Source organism: Porites lutea, chromosome 11 (genome assembly GCF_958299795.1).
Source record: "Porites lutea chromosome 11, jaPorLute2.1, whole genome shotgun sequence".
NCBI classification, from domain to species: Eukaryota; Metazoa; Cnidaria; class Anthozoa; order Scleractinia; family Poritidae; genus Porites; species Porites lutea.
In genome coordinates, this window is record NC_133211.1 from 14,189,127 (window position 1) to 14,209,586 (window position 20,460).

Consider the following 20,460-nt stretch of genomic DNA (forward strand, 5'->3'; position numbering starts at 1 on the left):
CTCAGCTGTTGTCTCAGCCGTGGTCCAACAGGCCTCAACTGAGCCCACTGTGTACCGTGACAGCGTATTGTTACTCAGTGTCTGTCCATATTCCTGGCACGAAGAGCGTTGTGTCATGCGTAGTAGCCTTGTGTCTTTACTGGACAAACTGTGTTGTTTGAGGAAAGAGAAGACTGACGCCGCTCTCAACTTGTCCTCCATGGCTTGGGCCGGATTCAAAGTACTGTTGGATCGAATCGTGCATTGGGAGAATGATAAAGGTTAGATTAATGTTGTGTGGGCGTGTGCAAGTCTGTAGTGTGCCAAAATGTAATTTAGGCAAAGTTATCCTCGAACCAATGCTGGTCAGCAGTTTTCCCAACTATGCTTGAGGGGGGGGGGGGGGGGGGAATGCCCTTAGCAGAGGCACCTCTTTGCTATAACCTTGTTGCTTGCTTTCCATTTTTGTGCTGTGTTTTTCCCAACTCTCCCTCCCTCTATGTCTCAGGGTTAGGTAAGTATTGGTCGGTAAATATTCCACTGAATAGTTCAGTGTGACGGTGCCTTGTAGGGGCCGCTCGCAGGGTTGCCATGGATACCTCCTATTACTAGAGCATTGCCCGTTTTCACCAACCTTGTAGGCACCAGCGCCCAAGCTCATTTACTGGTGATGAGTTTAATTGAGATTATGATATAGCCTTATTCATACACTCATGTCAATCTTCGTTACTGCTTTCTCTCTCAGCACCGGCATTTTTCACCGCAAATTGCATCATATAGTGATGAAATTAAAGGACAAAGTTACCCCAAAAGGGACTAAATTTTTCTGATCACAAGTTACATTCTGAGAAGCACTTGTTTGTGGGTCATTTCTCCTTAGTACTTCTCTCGAGTTCTTAAATATCCATATGCTTTTATTTCTTATAATTAGTGTCTAATGTTTGGTTGTTTGTTTCATTGACAAGATTTTCATGCTGGTGCTATTGAGTGGTCCAGTTTGGCTCACCAGGTCTCCAGTCTGTTATCAAACTATCTGACTTGTGTGTTAGAGGAGAGCCGTCATGATGAAGTGTCCGCTAAAGATGCTTTGGTATATGTCATGGAATTACTGCACGGAATCAGCAGGTAAAGTAGGTTGCGTGGGTACCTGTGACATTATAATCTCAGTGAAAAACTACCCAATAGGTCAGTCTGAAACATGTTCTGCTCCAGTTTCATAGCACCATTGCCATCGTCATCATCATCATCATCATCATCAGTCAGCCAAGCGCGGTCATTGCACGCGTGCTGAACAAGAATGCTGTATCATGACAGTCTAGAAACAATAGACAACTCCCAAAGCACAAACTCAGCCTAAACGCTAAAAATCTTCAATGTTTACTCAAGTTTGGGCTTATAGAAGATAATGTCACAGTTTTTCAATGACCATGAAATTCAGAGTCCGGGTAGTTAGTTAATCAATTGTGGCCCTGAAAAAATTTGAAGGGAAAAAAACTACGAATTTTTAAGAAAATGCTTTTTTCGTGAGATGGACTCTTAAACGCTGACAAACGTCAACAAATAGCTAAAACTATAATTTCTATATGTTCGCTTTGCTCGAAATGGTGCGCATTTACAAGGCCCTAAAGCTTTTTGCTGACTTGCAAGGACCCATCTCTTATAAAGATCCCCAAAATAAAGGGATAAGTCTCATAGTTTATTAGATATAATCGTGTAAAGTTTGCTTATCATTTTCGCATAAATTATGACCTAAATTTGGAAACCGCTGAATTTCTCGAATTGGGTCTGTGCGATTTCGGTGAAACGCTGTTCAGCTCAAGGCACTAATGCGCACCATGTGTAGCCGAGGGTTTTTCACGAAAAAATGCCGGCAACAGCAGATTTTCGACTCAGACCTCAAATGGGCGTGGCATAATAACCACGTGACATTTACGCCGATCGCCAAAAATTTTATGTTATATTGTAGATTGATCTATATGTTATCCATTCTATGTGTTAGACTTACGATAAAAGTAAAGGTGGGGATACCAGAGAGCTTCAAAGTAGGATGGTACCCCCCTCCCCCCCCCAAAAAAAAAACTGGGTCGAGTCACCTTAAGGAGCCATACAAAGGCATTTTTACATGGTGAATGAGTTTGCGAGAAAAGCGGAAATGAGAAGAGGCCGGGAATCGTACATCTTTGTGATGTAATTTCCTAGCAGACGGTAATAAAACAAAAGGAAAATTTGGCAGCGACCGCGTTTTCGGTGATAAATGTTGCAATATATTATGTTCAATAAGTACTGATATATAGCTGGTTACTCGAACCTGTCTTTGTGGACGTCAAAAGGCCTCTTGCGTTTTCTCAAATAATCTTCAAACACGAAAAGGCATCTTTGCATTAGGAGGTTCCACTTTTCACAAAATCAAAAAAGAAAAAAATTATCACAAAATTCATCCCGGGTAGTTCCCTTTGTGCAAAAGTTTGGTCTTACCAACTGGGTTGTTAAAGTTAATTTGCCAACGTAAAAATGATTCAACGGCCGTCGCTTCAAGCGCTAGCCCTTTGTCAAATCTCATTTCAGGCGATTATGGGCCTCTCGATTTCACGGCTAATATTTCAAGGAATGGTAGCCGAGTGATGTCACCCAGGCCAATGAACGTCATAAGAAAAATAATTCTGTTGAGAAGTGTATAAAAAAATGGAACATTGTGTTCATTTTTCTTTCTTACCTTCGATCATTAGGAGTAGACTTGGAGAAGGAATTCTCCGTGAACCACGTACCGTCTCCACCCTCCTGTCCCTCCTTCTTGACCGAAGAGCCCCTCCTAAACTGGTGCTAATCGTGCTGAAGCTCTGTCGCTCCGCTCTTCCGCTGATGGACGCCAAGAGTTGCCAGGAGGTGACATTACCCACTTCTGCTAGGCATTACCTAGGGGTAAAACATGGGCTTCACCAAGAAGGTAGTTCCGTGGTAAGAGTAGCTGAATTGTTGCTGGCTAAGCTTGGGGACTTTGTTCTGCCGTCTGTAGACTCGGGCATTGAGGATGAAAGTGAGAGCGAGGCAGAAGTATATGAAGAAAATGACATCAGTACCAAAAGCGAGAGCACCATGTGTTTGTATGTACATAAAAGAGATGACCAGCCTGCGCATGAAGTTGTGCAGAAAGTGCTCAGGTAACAATACTGTATTTCTAAGTAGAAAATAAATAACTTAGCTGAATAAGCGTTTTATACGTCTTTCTGGAATTTCTGTAACTGTTCAAAAATTGTAAATGGTTTGAACCAAGGTATCATGTCATACGTAGGTACACAGTTCACTTTGACTCGTATGATGAGTTCCGCAAAGGTTTTTTAAACGTCATCACTGTCAACTCATCCGTGCGATCATCACATACTAATAGCCGTTTTCACACTAGAGACGGATTATCCGTCTAAGACGGTTTGTCTGTTGGACAATTCGCGTCATCCGTCTTAAAGAGAAAATGGAACGAATAATACATCTGACTTTATCGGTTTGTTTTCCATCAATTTTAACAGACTTTGAAGACGGATAATCCGTCTCTGGTGTGAAAACGGCCAATGTTTCTGAGATCTTTAGAAGGATCCAGGTGGCAAATGTGCCACAAGTAGTTCCCATTGTAGAAATGAAACAAAAGGCGCTTTATATTTGTCAGAACTGGCCACCATACCAGCTACTGGAAGATATTTCCTCGTTATTAATCATAGCTATCAAGTTAGTCTCTGGTGAATCCCTGGACAGTCTACACCATCTTAATCGATTTTCCGAACAGATTCTTTAAACAGCTGCATTCTTATTTACAAGGTTTAAACAAAGAGAGAGGAGATGTCCTCACGTTACGTTGCCATGGTAGCAAAATTTTTGGATGACAACAAACCTATAAAGTCACTTAAAAGTCTATTCGCATTATTTCAAACTTCACCGTTCTTATTCAATTTCATTTAATTTGGCAAATTTTGGTGAAATTTTGTTTGGGACTATATCTACCGTTATATAAGTTTAGAAAAAGAAAGTGACAATTTTTGTGTAGTGTTCACCTACTCCATAAAGCGGGCTCGTGAAATTAGGAAGTTTCACGTCGTAGTGGTGCAACGATGGCGAAGAAATGTACAAAAAAGCGTGATGCACGTGCAAAGTTGTTGTTTGTTGATATAAACATATTATTTTCTGCCGTTCTCCTTGCCGTCGCCGTCGTCGTTGGTTTTGTTGTCATCCAGAAATAGTGCTACCGTGATAACGTGACGTCACACTTCTCCTCTCTATCAGGAACAACCTTTAGGTGAAACAAAAAACATTTAGAAATAGCTGTAATGTTTCCTATTAGCCCGTCGAAAATTTCTGCATTTTTTTTTCTTTTTTTTCAGTACAAACGGTACGCCATTCATCTTTCGCGTTGGTCAAGGCTCTGAGATGGAGTGCGCCATCAAACTTGACCGAGAACTTACAGATTATGGGCGAGGGGTGCTGCTTACCGACACCTTATCAGTTTGTCAGAAGAAAGCTGCCCAGTGGGCTCAGACTGGGCTGGTGGTTAGTGTGGGGCCTGTAGATCTGTTAGAGGAGGGCAGTGAAGGGGAGAAGAGTGTCGAGGGATCGGGAGACCCCGAAAGCGTCTGCAAAGCACGCAACAGCCGTCTGTCAAGGTTAGTTTACTATTTTATTCAAAGTCGATTTTGCAATAATATCCCTAGGCATCCTTGGAATATTATTGATGTTTCCATTTGTTAAGTGCTTCTAAAATATTTTTAACGTGAATTAAACTCTGATAACCAACACATTTCTTCTCGCGCTTTGAATATAAGTTCTTCATCACAAGTTCTTCTCGCGCTTTGAATCCAATTTTGTCGGTGGTTGCGTGCAAAGTGGTAGGATCAACAAGTCCGCACTTTTATGTGCGTTTATTGACTGTGTTGTTTTTTCTGTGAAATCTAACCATTATTGTTGCGTGTACTGTGTGCTTTCAGCTTTAAGGAAGTTTGCAAAGAAGGCCGACCTCTGGCGTCCTCTCTTGGTTCATTTGTGCTCTCATTATTAATTATTTGAAGTGAAGTGATGTCAAGATTATATCGTTGTTCTGGGTGTGTTTCTCACATTCTACACTAACACTTGATCTTTGCTTGTTGGTCCTCTAGAACGGAATGCAGCCGCCCTTTTATAAGCGGACAGGTCGCACACACCATGGCATCTGAAGTTATATCTTTGTTGTACGGACTTCTATCTTCGTCAGCTTCCGACACCTCCAAGATCTGGGCCTCTGCTGTGCGCGATGTACTTTGTGAGACCCTGGATAACGTACCTTACCTGATAGAGACCCTTGAAAGAGAAGGAAGGATATCACCTAGGGGGGATCAGACATTCAATCAGGAGACAGAACACGACGAGGATGAACATTTATCTAACGAACACGAGTGGTTTTTCAAGGCCCGGAACGTTGTAGCGTCTTTGTGTGCCTTGGGTGGTTTTCATAAAAATGTCCATTCTGGATGCACGGTTCAGGTACCACAAATGGTTCTGTTGTTTATATTCATCATTTGCGTAGCAAGAGTGTTTTTACGGGGTTTAAACATATATTGTAGCTCAAGTAACCCCCTGCTTGTGTCAATTTTCGCTACAACAATCGGTAACATTTGGTGATACGTCATATCGCCGCCTACTTTGTCTGGCTCTGTCAGGTACTGTTAAACGACTGTTTAACTGTGACAATAGACGAATCGAAACGTACCAATGACATTACGAGTCTTCGTAGTCAATAAAATCACGGCTTAACTGAGAGACGACCAATAACATCGCGACTTAATTGACCAATCAGGTCACTAACCAGAGTTTAGTAACATCAACTAACGTGACACAACTCAATTTGACTGAAGATGACTACCGCACGGGTTGTCGAAACGTCGGTCACTGTCAACAATAACAGTCCTATTCAGGACTACGTTCACCCGGACGATGATACTCAACCTTTTTATGATCAATTGTTCTTGAAAACAATTAAAACAAAGTTTGTTAAGTATCATGATGAAGAGGAACCGGTTCTCAATCGTATTCATTCGCCGTTTGCACGTCTCCCATAATACACCTTGTTTGCCCCCAAAAGTTTGCGTAAGCAGTGTGTTCAATTTCTCCTGGGACATCTGCAATACTCAGGAGAAATTAAGAAAAAAGGTTATGCAGAAGTTTGGGGGGCCAACGAGGTGTGTTATGGGAGATGTGCAAATGGCAAATGGTAATCAATTTCCTTGTTTTTAGTTCTTGATGAAAGTTTGGAACGGCTTTTTGAAACTTTGCATATAATTCTATCTACTTGGGAATAGCCCAGTACAAAGCTGTTATCGCTTTGTCCTATCAACTTCACTTCACTCTAAAGAAGTTGTCTCTTTAAAGCACTATTTGTTTGACAGATCTGTGGAGAAGACATGGTAAAAGCGACTGGTGAAGTGGTCAGTGTATCTGAAAGACAGGGTGTGGCAACAGTGTTACTAAACGAAGAAGGAGAGACCTACAGTGAAAGAGTGCAAGAGATACCACTGGCACGGCTTAAAATAGCTAATCCTCAGGTATAATAATTGAGAGAGGGAGTTTGTTTATAAAAAAAAAAGCTGTCGCGCCATGTCTGTCGTTAGGGGGAGGGAATTTTCTTTTGTCAGTGAAAGTCGTAAGGTGAATTGACCACCGGAAAATTTGAAAAATTGAAGTACCGCCTTTTCCCTGCCAACGGCTATACCTAAAAGGGTCTCGTATGGCCTTGTTTAAATAGCGCTCACTCCTCTAGTAGAGAATTTAAAACAGAGACCTACAATTATGAACAAAAGTCTTAAGACACATTTGCATTTGTGGGGCTTTTCTTAAATCAAAAATGCCCAGCCCCTCCCCTACCCCACAAACAATGTTGCACGCGTCTCCCCGGAATTTTCCCGAGTTTCAACATTGTATAGGGTGGTGGATGGAGAACTGCAAGATGTTGGTTGCATTGTTTCATGAACAAAATTTCTGGTGCACCCAGAAATTACAGCAAATTATGAATACTACGTCATTGTCCGAACAACTTTTCTCCAGGATTGTAGATTAAGTTTTTGTCTCGTTGCAGGTGGTGTTCCTTAGCGAATTGTCCATTGGAGATCAAGCCGTGGCTGTTTTGCTTTCTATTTTGTCTGCAAAAGAAACAGTGTTTGCTCAGCCTTCTGATTTGGACGCAAGGGAAGTCTTCATTACACCATCAAAGGCAGCACGAATCCTGGCAGAAATCAAAACAAGGTTTCTTCTTTATTTGACCCATATTTTAGCTGCCGATCTTCAAGAAATTAGTTTGTACTCCACTCCAGAAACTGTTGCGGAGACTGATCACTAGCTTTCAGAAATGAAATTTTTATGATTAGTTAATTGTTGCCATCTGGTCCATCAGAATAAACTTTGATAACTCAAACAATTCCCAACTCAGTCCCAGTCTTCCCATTTTTCACAATTTTCACATAGATCATAATGCACCATGTTTATCTCCAAAAAATGCGCAGGACTTGAGTGTGTTGCAAAGCCCGTTTTAGGGCAGGCAGAGAAAGTATCCTAAACAAACGAAATCTTCCGGTTTTCATTGTAGAGCAAACATGGTTCTATCTATCCAAGTCCAGGATTCCTCCTTCATCGACGCTCTTCTGGCGAATCCTTCATCGGAGCTCATCTCTAAATTATCAGGAGAGTGCGATGCAGGCCAAAGATTAACTGTCTTAGAAAAGCACTGCCAGCAGCTGCGGAAACTCTTCAAAGACTTTGTTAAACCTGCTGAGATACCTAAGAAAGTAGTAAAGACTAGTAAGAGGATGGCGCTCGATAGCGGCCGGGTGTTCCCTCCCGTTCGGGGATGTGTTTTTACTATGGGCCATACTTGTGTTCATTATCTAGCGGATCCTGCAACAGGCTTTGGACTCCCCAGGGGGACTTTCGTATATGCTAACGCCCCTTTGCCCCAAAAGGTGAGTTTCTCGTTGCTCTGTATGGTTTTAAGGTGCTGTCAGTTATTCAATTGCACGCACCTAAAAGAATAATACGGTAAAAATCCGCTATTTAGAACCTAGTGGTTTAAGAACCTGCTGGCAGAAATTTGCCATTTAATAACTAAGAATATAAGAACCTGTTTAGACAAGCAACATAAAAAAGGTTCTTATACGTGGGTCACGGTAAAATTATGATAAAAAATTGACTTAGATATTGCAAATTTATATCACAAGAAAATACTTTCTTTATTGACTTTTCTTATTTGTTTATTTATTTCATTTTATGTTTATTATACAACACTACATAAACATTCTGTAATCAATTTTGTTAGGCTTATCATAATACAGTTGTGAATAAATAATATATATTAACTTTAAGGACCAAACCCAAGTTTTACTATTTTGGGGGGCTCAACAACTAAGAACCTGATTAAGAACCTACTTAGCTTAAACTGTCATTAACTACCCCAAAATACAAGAATCTTTTTTGCCAGACATGGTTCTTACACGCGGGTTTTTTTACTGTAACAGCTTTGGGCCTGACTAATGGAAATGATGGTTCTACAAAATAGCATTTAAGGACAAATTACAGAACTGTAAGGCAGACCTCTTATAAACAAACCTGACGACATGAAGTTTACTGCTGCTGTTTCAAGTTCTGTTTAGATTCCTTCTGTAGTTTGCAACACAGTATGCGAATTGAAAAAAAGACTGATACCATCCAGTATGCTTCCGCTTTTATAGCAATTTTTGCCATTAGGCCATTTCCGAGTTCCTCCGGGCCTCTGTGTCAAAACGAGGTTAAGTGCTCAGCCTTTGATATGGAAGTCATTTTTCATTCTCATGCAAATAAAACTAATTTTCACAAGAGAGGTTGTGCACTTGGCCTCATTTCGAAAGTAAGGGGTTTTGGAACTCGGAAGTGGCCTATTAAGGATCATTTTCTTTCAAGGCGCCATCCTTTTACTGGGAGGTGGAGCTTTCTTCCCTAGGAGACCCTGAAGATCAAGATCCGGGACCTTCCATTTCCGTTGGATTTGCCCCGTCGACAGATCAGCTGGCCAGCGGTTGGATCAATCCTGTGGGATCTTGCCTCTTGCACAGGTTTTTTCTTCTATGCATTGTTTTATTGTTCTTTTGTTTGGTTTTATTGTCATTTTGTGTTTCTTTAAGGGACAATATCCCTGAGAGTTTGTTCAGTTTTGTTCAAGTGTTTCTATCGACTCGGTGAAAGTCTCTGATAGTGACATGCTCCTGCATGTTACAGTGCTAGTACATAAAAACTGCATCTGTGACTAACGTTTCCAAGTTAATCCGTGTTATGTTGAAAAAATGATCAAAATCACTGACACGGTTCACTCCTACTTTGGGGAATAAATTGATAACATTTGCGGGTGTACCTTTCATAATTTTACCAGTTTTAACAAAAGCTCTGCTTGAACTTTATTGCCGTCATGTGTTAGCGAGAGAGAAGAGAAAACAAAATTGTGTTGTTTATCAGATCGTAGGCAAGCCCATTTGGTTATGATCGTCTAAGAGGAGTTATGAGTTACACTAAGTATTACCTGCGCATTGCCCGTTCTATTATTTGGACTCGTCAATTATTTTTTCTGCTTTCCCTGACGGTCGAAGAATAATTCCACCGCAAGGGTCGAACTTTTACTTCGGCTGGTAAAGAATTCATCAGCAGTCGAAGATATTCCCGCGTCGGTCAAGAACGCTTTTATTCGTTTATAATATTGGAGAATGTTTTCCCTCGGCGGACTAAGTCGCTACGAATAAATTTTTTAGCGTCAAACCTTTTCCTGCTCTTTATTTCACCAAAGTATCAATGCAATTTCGTTTCGTCATCTTATTCTTCCCACTCTCATTACCAGTAACATCTTCTAGTTGCAAAGCCAGAACTCAACTTCACATTTTATCCTCTAGTTTAGGATGATAATTTCTAATTAATACTCCGCTAGCCTGAGGAAACAGCCAACATTTCTCGACGCCACCACTGGTTTTCCCGCGAAGTGACGTCTGAGAAACGAGCGCAGAAATTTTGTACCGATGACACGACACTAGCCAGGTCTGGATAGTTCGTCTGATTGGCTGAAAATCTGCTTCAGCCAATCAGAACTGGGTAGTTAAGGGTCATCAGTATGGAATTTCTGCGCTCGTTTGTCAGACGTCATTTCGCGGGAAAACCAGTGGTAGCGTCGCGAAATGTCGGCTGTTTTCTCAGGCCGATAGGCTGCTTTATTTTTCAGTAATGGCCGAGCAGTGTTGTACAGGACAGGCGGTCTTCTCCATTGGAAAACTGTTTCGCTAAACATCATTATGAAAGAAAATGACGTCATTGGCTGCGGATTCGAACGAAATGAGGATCAGTCTGCTAATGGCTTAGTTTACTTCACCTGCAATGGCGACAGGCTCGCAGGGGACTTGGATGGCGTTCAGTCCGGCTTATGGCCCGTTATTCATATACAGAAAAAGGTGAGGAACATCCGGGAGCTGCACAGAGAATTGTTGGGTAGATATGCACTTAGATGTGCCACTTAATAATTATGGCGTCAATAGACCTCGTTAGCTTCTATGTTTTGTTTTCCCAATGTAGGTCATGTGATAATACTCCAGATAACGGTTTCTTTCAAATTTCGTCTTATTCACGTGCATATGTAAGCATAATTTGTGAAAAGAAAATTGGGCAAATTCTCCTGAGACCGTCATTGGGAAAACAAAACATACAAGTTAACACTCTGTTCACTCTGTTCTCAATTTAAGCCAAAGCCTTTAAACGAAAGAAAAAGATAGACCTTATTTATTCCATCAAACGCTACGGCGTTTGTTAAATTTTTATCGTTTCTGATGCGCGTTTATTTCAAAATCACATTCTAAACTCACTAAGAACAATTACGGTAAATCATTTATAAATACTGTTTGAAGCAAAAAGGTGTTTGAAGTCTAAGAAAAGAGCCGACATTTTGCGATGCTACCACTTGTTTCCCTGCCAAATGGCGTCTGAGAAACGAACGCAGAAATTCCATACTGATGACGTGTCACTACACAGATCTGGATAGTGCCTCTGATTGGTCGTGCCGTAAGGGATGTTTTCCTTAACCAATCAGAAGCACTACCCAGATCTACGTAGTGACACGTCATCAGTATGGAATTTCTGCTGCAGTCGCTCCTCAGACGTCGTTTAGCTGGGAAACCAGTGGTCGCGTCAGTCGTAAAATGTCGGCTGTTTTCTCGAGATAAAGGACTCTTTTATTTTGCTGAGATAGGATCGTAGTAGTTTGGATGGTGTAGATTACCTAGTTGTACCCAGTGTTTTTCTTATAATCGTGGAATAAAAGCCGCATTCTTCTAAATAACCGGCGCCCGGCCGGTTAGCTCTGTTGGGAGAGCACCGGTCAGCCAAGCGGAAGGTCATAGGTTCATACCCCTCCAGGGTCTTAAAAAAAATTGTGAGATGATGCTGGCTGTAATTTGAGACCTTGTCTCAGTTAAGTGATCGCTTCATTGAGCGATGACGTTAAGCCGTTGGCCGTGTCTCCTTCATCCTTCTTTCATCAGCAAATTGAAGGGGACGTAAAATAACCGACACTAGTGTTCGAAAGGAGTAGGGGAAATTTTCCCGGTGTTGTGGTCTACCTTACACGCATCACCCATCAATCATATCACAGGCTACGGTTGTTTTGCACGAACTGATAGCGGCTACCAATGGCGCCCTTCTATGCTGACGTCCGAGCCTACTGTTAACATTAGGGAGCTTAAGCAACAACGACGGCGACGGCAACGAGAACGGCGAAAAAGCAATTGGTTTAGATTGGCAAAACAACAACTTTGCACGTGCATCACGCTCTTTTGTACATTTCTTGTTCTCGCTGCACGACTCCAACGTGAAAGTGCCTAATTTCACGTTTTGTCGAGCACGGGAACACAAAACAACAACTTTCTTTTTCTTTTCCTGAGCTTTGATACAATCCTTTAGAATTCAACTCCAAAAAAATTTGCCATGCAACATTTGACGAATTAAACAAGATGGAATAAGCGCGATAAAGTTTGAGGCTGCGTGAATTCATTTTTAAGTGGCGTTTTCGTAGCTGTCGCGGTCGTTCCTTAAGCTCCCCATTAACTAATGTGAAGAGGGCGCGTTTTGTTGTCCCCTAATCCACGACATTACATTGCATTGCGTTACAAGTGGGAGCGGCGTTTATTTGAGAGCGGTTTTTATTTGCGGGTAGGGTTATTCGATAATCAGGTCAATACGTTGTGTCCTTTTGCTACTTACTACACAACACCAACGAGCCTCTTCAAGACTATACTAACTTGGACAATCATATCCCGCTTACTTAAAAAGATTTTAAAATCGTTAATACGGTTTCATTCAGTGAAAGCGGTTAACTTGCATCCCCTCCTCAACTACTGTTTTCCTCAGAATGTACGCGTCCGTGTGAATTTTGGTGCACGCTCGTTCCTTTACGCAGAGGGTTCCAAGCACCGCGCTGCGGCAGACATGTGGAGCGACTCCATGGAAGACATCAGACAGGGATTTAGTGAGCTGCCTTTTGCTTTTGAGCTTGATATGGACGTGAAAGATGAGTCGATGGATGCACAAGTCGTGTCTAAACCTTTGCTTCCTAAACCAACACCTCTGACCATACCTAAAGACTCAGTAAAAGGTTCGTTAACAGTGAATGTTACTTACAGGACTTTTAAAATGACTGTTGTGATGGCATTTATTCTCTCAGTACATAAATGTACAATGACACTCACCCATTAGTCAAGAGCTATTGTCCATGAGAAAAAAGAAAATTGAAATGACGCAATGATGACTCAATTTGTTTTTCTCTGTATCTTGTGCACGATTTTCCAAGGAACTTCTCAAGAAATCGGCGTTTTTCAGTAATGTTTTTCTATATTGTACAAAACCGAGCAGCCTTGGGCGAATGGTTTCACTTGAGTTTTGAATATTGTAATGAATTATTTCTGTGATCTATAAGTGTGTAAACAATGGAAAACTGTTTCGTTTCGTTAAGAACACCCTTATTTCCTCGAAAAAGCGCCGCCGCTGTACTAGGTAATTGCCGGCTCGAGTGGGCGCCCCTTCCGAACCCCTAACTTACTTGAACAGCACGGATATCACCATGAGTACTCTTTCTTTTGTCCCTTTATAATTTTTGAGACTTCCACTACACCGACAACAATACGAGAACAGTTTCTTTTCTGCTTAGGTAGGTTCATTCATCTCTATCTTCATGCGATTGCAGAGTTCTTTGAACTTCGAAAGGGGCGCCCCCTTGATTAATCAAAATTCTTTAAGTAAGCGTCTCCCATTTTGGTCCGTATTTTAAATAATGCCCCGGTCGCATAGTTAAGAAAATACCCAGGCTAATCAGACCTCGAGTCTTAGCAGACGTGTAGCCAGTTCCAAACGCAGAACACGCACTTTACTACTGACCTTTTCAACTCAAACAAACGTCTTTGATTCACAGAGTACGACCCTTTATCGTGCCTTCAATACAAGCTGGCCAGCAGTTATGATAGGATGATTGATGTGGGTCCTGTAGCGCCTTTGCGCGCCTCAGACGAGGGTACTAGTCACGGGAGAGAAGCACCACCTGTAGACCCCTCCCGTCTGCTGGTCAAAGCTTGGGAAGATCGGGTGTTTCCCGTTATCCGAAGACGATTTCGTTCAAATACTGATCGGCAGTCGGGGCTTGATCAGATCAGGGGAGCGCTGTTGGCAGGTGGGTAGCAGTAGGGTAGGGCAATATCTTGTTTTGGCATTTTAATAAGGTAAACGATAATGATAAGTTTGGTTACTTCAATCGCCGAGCGAGGAAAATTAAAAGCAAATAGATATATAAACTCTGTAGGAGTTCATCGTGACGAAGAAGTTAAAAGTGCACAAATACAACCTACAGACCAAATGTAACCTTCTTGATTACTCTCCTCGCCAGAAATAAGTATTGCGTAGGCAAGAAAATTCTTTTGAATCAGAGCAAAATTACTCTCGCTTCTTCGGCGCAAACATATAGTATAGTTAAGCCAAGGCAGGTTTTCCTTCAAGCTAGTTATTTCACTCACGTTGTTGATTTTTTTTTTTTTTTGCTGTAAAATTATTGAATTATACTAAGTAGCCAGGACATATGCGTTATTGACCAAGTGTGAGGTTAATATGGCTGGGTATTGGCCAAGTTCTATTTTTTGCGAATTTACGGATGGAGACGAACTCAATAAAAACGCAAAACAGAATTAGGCAGGTATCCTACCAGATTGACCGAACAAGTTTGGTCTATAAAGAATTTATTACATGGCCAAAAAGAGAACATTTTCTCGCGGAACAAATGCGGGAAATCCCGAGCGGGTAAGATGGACCCTTCTTTCCTGCTGGGGTAGCCAATCAGAACACGAGATTCGCTCGCAGAATCAGCCATGGTTACATCACTCAGTGATACAAACCTTCAAACCACGCCTCCATGCGGAAATGACATCAGAGTATTTCAAACGTGGAGATCGAATTGTATTTTTTTGTCCAGGTATGATCGACATCGCCGTTGCTACAGTGGGCGATTTGTATGAAGACAACGGCGGTATCCCAGCATCCCTACAGTTTCCTAAGCTTGATGACGTCAAAGCTGATGTCAACAAAGTGAGTGCCGGTGGCCTGAAACCCGGTCAAGCGGTCATCATCAACTGCTCTATTCTGAACCAAGCTTCCACTCTACCAGGATTTGCAGTGCCAGATATGAAGAAAACGTTTGGACTCACAGGGGTGGTGAAGAGTGTTGACAAGGTGACGGATACGTACTTATTCTAACTAGAAGTGTCCTGAATTTTATGTTTTCTGTGTTGTTTGTTTCTTTGGCGAGCAGTAGAGGTACTGACCTTTCTTTAATGGCTGATTATTTTTATTTATCACCGGGGATCTTGAGCTATTAAACGAAAAATAATATTTGAGGACTTTGAGATGGGCCAAGAGTGAATTATATGGCGTCTTGGTCATGTTAGAGTAACGAAACCTTATTCATCGTACTCGTTGTTTCAAGAAGATTTTCCTTTTAAATGGGTTCATTTTAGACCGAACCTGTTATAAGGCTTAAATTTGCCAGTTAGGCCTTCTCTAGACAAGATCCTGTTTAGCCTAATAACAGGTTCTTATTTTCTAAAATCTATCTACTTTACATACGGGCAAACTAGATAAGTCAACATTCTGGATCCTGTTTGAAGACATAGGTGCCTTATCACTCTAACAGCTCTAGCTGAATACTACTTAATACTCTTGACTACAACATATTTTTTCTTCACAAAATAAGAACCTAACCTAAATAGCCTAAATGTATGAAAATAACCATTTATGTAAGAACCTGTTTAGGCTAAATTGGGAAAATGCAAGTTCTTACTCGCGGCTCTGAACTGTACCTTTAATTTACTCTAATTGGTTTCTTCCTTGTCTCTGCAGCCCAAAGGTTTAGCAGAAGTGGAAACGTACAACCGCGAAGAAGGCACGCTGATGAGTTTCTGGTATCCAATAACTGCCCTGGAGCGACCGACGGCTGGCCTAGCTCGATCATCATCGCTGGCTCTGTGTAGTGAAGATCACACTCGAGCAGAGATTTATTGCGAGCTGCTTCAAAACGAGGGTGCTCTAACCCGGATGTATTGCAGAGAGGCGCACTCCAGGTTACTTGAAAAGCAGGCAAAGAATAAGAAGCAGATAACAGGTTAGGACAACTCCTAAGAAACAGAAAACCCTCAAGACTGGAGTATTGCCAACAAAACCTCCGCGGGTATAGCATGTACGCGCAAAGGGTAACAAAATAAAAACCAATTAAAACCACAAATATTCGCATATTGGGTTTGTTGTTAGGACGAAATCACTTAAAGCATCGAACCTCGTGTTTATAATCTTTAAGAAAGAGAAAAACGTTGTCGTATCTTTCTTACCGCAAACCACACTTCGACGTCCAGGGTAAACTTTTTTTCTGTTGTTTGGCAATTCGCTAAATCCTCTTCTTAATACTGTTTAATCGCAGACATTCTGTCCCTCTTGCAAACCCTTGCCACTCAGCTGTTGGCTGAACCACAAGTGGATGGTACCATCATCATGTCTTCACCCCACTCGGCTCCAGACCCCCGACACTGCCTCACGGCCAACACCTTGCAGCCCAGTGTACTGTTTTTCCGAGAACCAACAAGTCTAGTTTCTGTGGTTCGTGACCTTTTGTCCGTAACGGTTGAACAGGATGAAGAGGAAGTACTGAGTATAGTGAATACAATGTGCGAAGAGTTGAAAGAAACTTCTCTGGGGGCATACCACCGGGAAGTATCAGTCAAGGCGGGCAACCCGGACGAGGAGGTGCATATCCCAGGGGTTGCTGTTACTGTCGTCTCCTGCAGGGAAGATCCCGGATGTATTAACTCTGGGTGAGTATTTGTTGACAATGAGTTTTTTTTTTTTATCATATATATTATTATTATTGATGAGTAGATAAAAGAATTCATTTTGTAAAATGCTAAAAGTCACGTTGACATGAAAAAAACTGTTGCTGAACAACTTTAATTTGTATATTTCATCCCCGTGCTCGAAGCTTACCGGTAAAACAATTACTGTATTAAACAACAGACGATTTGACACACGTTTCTAACATCTTCGGGATGTTTAAAGAAATGACAAAGATGCATCGAAGCTACTTACTGGACAATTTACGATCTCTTCCAACACCAATTGCAAGGCAACGCGGAAAGCTTTTCATTCAACTAATTCAGTTTTGTTTTTCCTGTCACCATGTTGTCTTTAATCCTCCGTCATATCAGTTTTGAAATAAAGCCAAACTAAGTCTCCGAGTGTTCGCGTGTTATTATCCGTGCCTATTATATTTTTATCACATTTTATATTTTCAGGGGCGTATCTAACCCTCGTGTAACGATTTCTTGTTACCATGGAAACCAGAAACTAAACCAAAATGGCCAGGAAGCACGGTATAAAGTAGCTCAGTACCCTAACTCTGATTCGTACTCGTCAAACAAAGCAAGTCTGTACCCTGACTTGATACTACCCTGTAATCGGCTGCTTTTGCAGTTCTCTACCGCTGCCACCGAAGGGCTTGTGGTGCACTTGAACGGATTTTCTGCAAACTTCTTCCTCGCGCTCGTCTTCATTGAAGTTTTCGTTCAAGTGTACTTGGAAAACGCCGCAGAGTGTACAAGCGATTCCGAGAGTAGCTTCGATAACAACCCGGAAAATGTCCAGAGCAAACGAAGAGTTTTGACTCTCAAGACAGTTGCCTTTAACTTGACAGATATTCTCAGCTCGTATCTTCTAAGATCAAACTTACCCGCGGTCATCAAGGAGATTATCTACCACCTTCTAGCACAGCTAATACGAGCTTGCCATCATGTGAAGGCTGCAGAGGCTACCCAACTGCCATTTGCCGATAACTGGGCTACATTTGACTCGTTCTTATCTCGGTTGTCACCCCTACGCCTTGAGCTGCGGAAGCTCTTAGAAAAAGAGCTGTCGGTCACGAATACCGCAGCACTGGATTTCATTCTTAATTGTAATTTTGAGCACAGTGAATTTTCGTCGTACTTGCAGGCCCTTCTAGGGCTTGTTTCAGCCGTCCAGGAATTTTCTCCTAGTGGAGGGAAATCCTTAAGAAGATTATCAATGAAAGCAATACAAGAGGCCTTACAGGTAACTTAACCCTTTACATATCCCCATAAGCAAAGGTTTTGCAGTACCTAAGCAAGAAAAAACCTCAAAGATGAAATCGAACGACGTGTTAATGTTGTCATAACTCCATTTTCAAGTTAACTGTTCAAAATATTCAGAATAAACGCTCAGAGTGTCATTGCACAGTGTTACGCAAATAGTTTAGCCGAAATTGAGTCCAGAGATGTCGTTAATATTTTGTACTCTAACCGGTCAACGTGCGTATTCTCCACACTCGTCTCCAGAAATTTTCTATGGATCCCGATAAGGAGAATTTTCTAACAATCAAGACTTGATTTACTTGGTGATCCTTTGTGTTTGATTCAAGGAGGAATTAGACGCTGGTCACTCTTAGGCTGGTGTGTTACATAAAGCCTCTGTTGACATGACGTTTAAACAGGGATACCTCTGTAGAGTGCTGCTAATATTAGTTCCTCCTACTTTCTAGGCTGTGGAGTCTGATTCAACTGACAGTGAAGTGAGATCTGCACCCCCACACAGCGTTGAAAACACGTTTAGCTTTGATCCGGAAGCAGTTACTTCTTCTTCCGCAACGGAGACAGCTTCGTCGTCGGGTCCTCCCTCGCCCAAATGTTTCGCACGAGTACGGCGAGGGAGCGTGCTACGCAGGAAGCGCGCTTATGTGCACGGTGTTACTTCTCCTACCGAAAGTATGCCATGGTTTGATAAAATCGTTAGCACCACCCTGCTGTTAAGAAATCTAATTCATGGGGATCCGCGTGCATCGCCGCTGTTCGCTGATAGCTTAGCAGCGGTAATTTCCACCAAGAGTAATGCTTTGCAGAGGCTTTTAGTCATCACCAACATTGCGCCGACTCTCACCAAGAAGGAAGCCGTGGATGCGATAAAGAAAGCTTGTAGGCCTAGTGGCGGGATTTATGATAACAAGGTTTATATTCCCGAACTCCAGTCACGTGTCAGTGCTGAGGAGCCGCGCCCTGATGTGAACAGCGGTGGAGTGGATGCGAGGGTTAGATCAATGACTGAACTTCTACCAAGTGCTCAGCAGGATAAACCCGAGAGGATTCTTGGGTATGCTGTGGTACAATTGAAGAGTGCCAGTCAACTGGACCTAGCTCGTCAGGCTGTTGCATCTAATAAGACTCTAAAGGATCCATCGACTGTTGAACCCGTCGGTGTTGCCAAGGTCAATGCCGAACTTCTCATGGAGGGGACTAACGAACTTGCTGCTTTTGCTGTGTTTGATGAATTTTTAAATGCGAAAATGTTCAACACTGAATCAGAAAAGACAACATTCACTGAATCAGCAAAAGGAGCAGTTGCAGAAATTTTCGCCAGTTGCGCGCAAGTTGATGTCGAAGAAAGTAAATTAAACAATTCAGAAGCAGTTCAGTCAAATAGCGCTGTGAATTTTGGTTCTGATGGCAGTGATAAGACGATGGAGCAAACTCAACCTCGGGTCAAGACTTCTGCACTTTCACAAACTAACGAGGTTTCAAGCGTGGAGCATGAGATGGCCAACGATGAAGGAAGTGAAACGAGTTCAAAACAAACCGCTGCTATTTCACAATCAGAGGGACCACTGACAAAAGACCAAATCTGCAGTTTGGCGCCCGGGAACCTCCTCCTGTCGTTTCTCAACGCTGTGCGTCACGCAAAGGAAGCGACAACGGAAATTGTCACGCAACTTTTAAGGGATCATGGAAGCCCATTGGAGGAAAGTGAGGAGGGAGTACTGAAGCTGGAAGGGTTTATAAACTGGTTGCTGGCAAGAGGCAGCCAGGATGTCCGCGCCATTTGGAAGGGTATAATAGCTTGTGGATACGACCTGGAGTTTAACAGGTAAGTACTCGTTAGTCTGTTCTTCTGTAAGGATGAAAGTGGAAAAACATGTTCCTTGGATTTAAAAATATAAGTTAAGTTTGTTAACATTGGGGAACCACTTCGTTTTAAGCCTAGTGTCTCAGTCATTTTAAGCAAGTTAAGTACGTGGTGCGGCTGCGAAGCACAAGAGGTGATTTTTTTACCGCTGGTCTACATTGGAACATGTAATAGCGGAGCTTAAGCTATGCTGTTTCTAGCTATAGGAAGCAATCACGATGGCGACAGGAGTTAATAAGTCAATAGTAAACTGAATTTCGTCTTCCAACCATAATTCGATCATTCCAACGCCTTTAGCGAAAAAGATGGACAGAGCCTTCCTGGATGATTGCAAAATAGCGTTACTGTGTCAGGCTATCCAGTCGTCTACTCTTTATTGGTCGGTTAGGACCCGGTTGTTCAAACGTTGGATAGCGCTATCCATCGAATAAACACTATCCAGCAGATAAGTATCAGGGAAACCAATTACGCTATCCACTGGACAGTGATTTATCCAGTGAATAGTGTTATCCACCTTTTGAACAATTGAGGCCAGGGGTCCATTTAAAAGCACTTTTACAGGTGTAATTTACAAGTGTAGCTAATATTTTAGAGTCTGAAAACAACAGCTGTACTTGTAAATTACAAATGTAAAAGTTTTATAAAATTAACCATAGTCCTTTACAATTCACTGTATGTAAGTCTCTTGTTTCCGAGGCGCATTTAGTAATGGTATTCATCGACCAATTTTGACATATTAAAATTCATTCTTGACTACGAGGCTTGGAGGAATAAAACGAAAGAAATGTATTATTCATTGCTAAGCCTTACGGTAATCTCTTCTGATTTATTCCCCCAAGCCTCGCAGCCAAGTATGTATTTTAATATATCGAAATTGACCTGCTGTGACACAGCGAGTCAGTGATTAAATGAGCGTTATCGGCT

The 20,460-nt window shown here is 42.0% G+C and overlaps 1 protein-coding gene across 1 annotated transcript in view; it reads left to right on the forward strand.

Moving 5' to 3' along the window:
* Positions 1-20,460, forward strand: part of LOC140951464 (probable E3 ubiquitin-protein ligase HECTD4) — a 52,170-nt gene that overhangs the window by 25,333 nt on the left and 6,377 nt on the right. The window contains exons 22-38 of the mRNA XM_073400723.1: positions 1-260; positions 945-1,104; positions 2,706-3,137; positions 4,347-4,625; positions 5,115-5,478; positions 6,381-6,536; positions 7,067-7,233; positions 7,574-7,946; positions 8,920-9,071; positions 10,220-10,445; positions 12,394-12,637; positions 13,451-13,705; positions 14,498-14,754; positions 15,421-15,682; positions 15,995-16,385; positions 16,863-17,655; positions 18,122-19,497. The exon at positions 1-260 is cut by the window's left edge and continues 51 nt beyond it. Of these exons, the coding sequence (XP_073256824.1) occupies positions 1-260; positions 945-1,104; positions 2,706-3,137; positions 4,347-4,625; positions 5,115-5,478; positions 6,381-6,536; positions 7,067-7,233; positions 7,574-7,946; positions 8,920-9,071; positions 10,220-10,445; positions 12,394-12,637; positions 13,451-13,705; positions 14,498-14,754; positions 15,421-15,682; positions 15,995-16,385; positions 16,863-17,655; positions 18,122-19,497 (6,147 nt within the window). The remainder of the gene's footprint in view (positions 261-944; positions 1,105-2,705; positions 3,138-4,346; positions 4,626-5,114; positions 5,479-6,380; positions 6,537-7,066; positions 7,234-7,573; positions 7,947-8,919; positions 9,072-10,219; positions 10,446-12,393; positions 12,638-13,450; positions 13,706-14,497; positions 14,755-15,420; positions 15,683-15,994; positions 16,386-16,862; positions 17,656-18,121; positions 19,498-20,460) is intronic.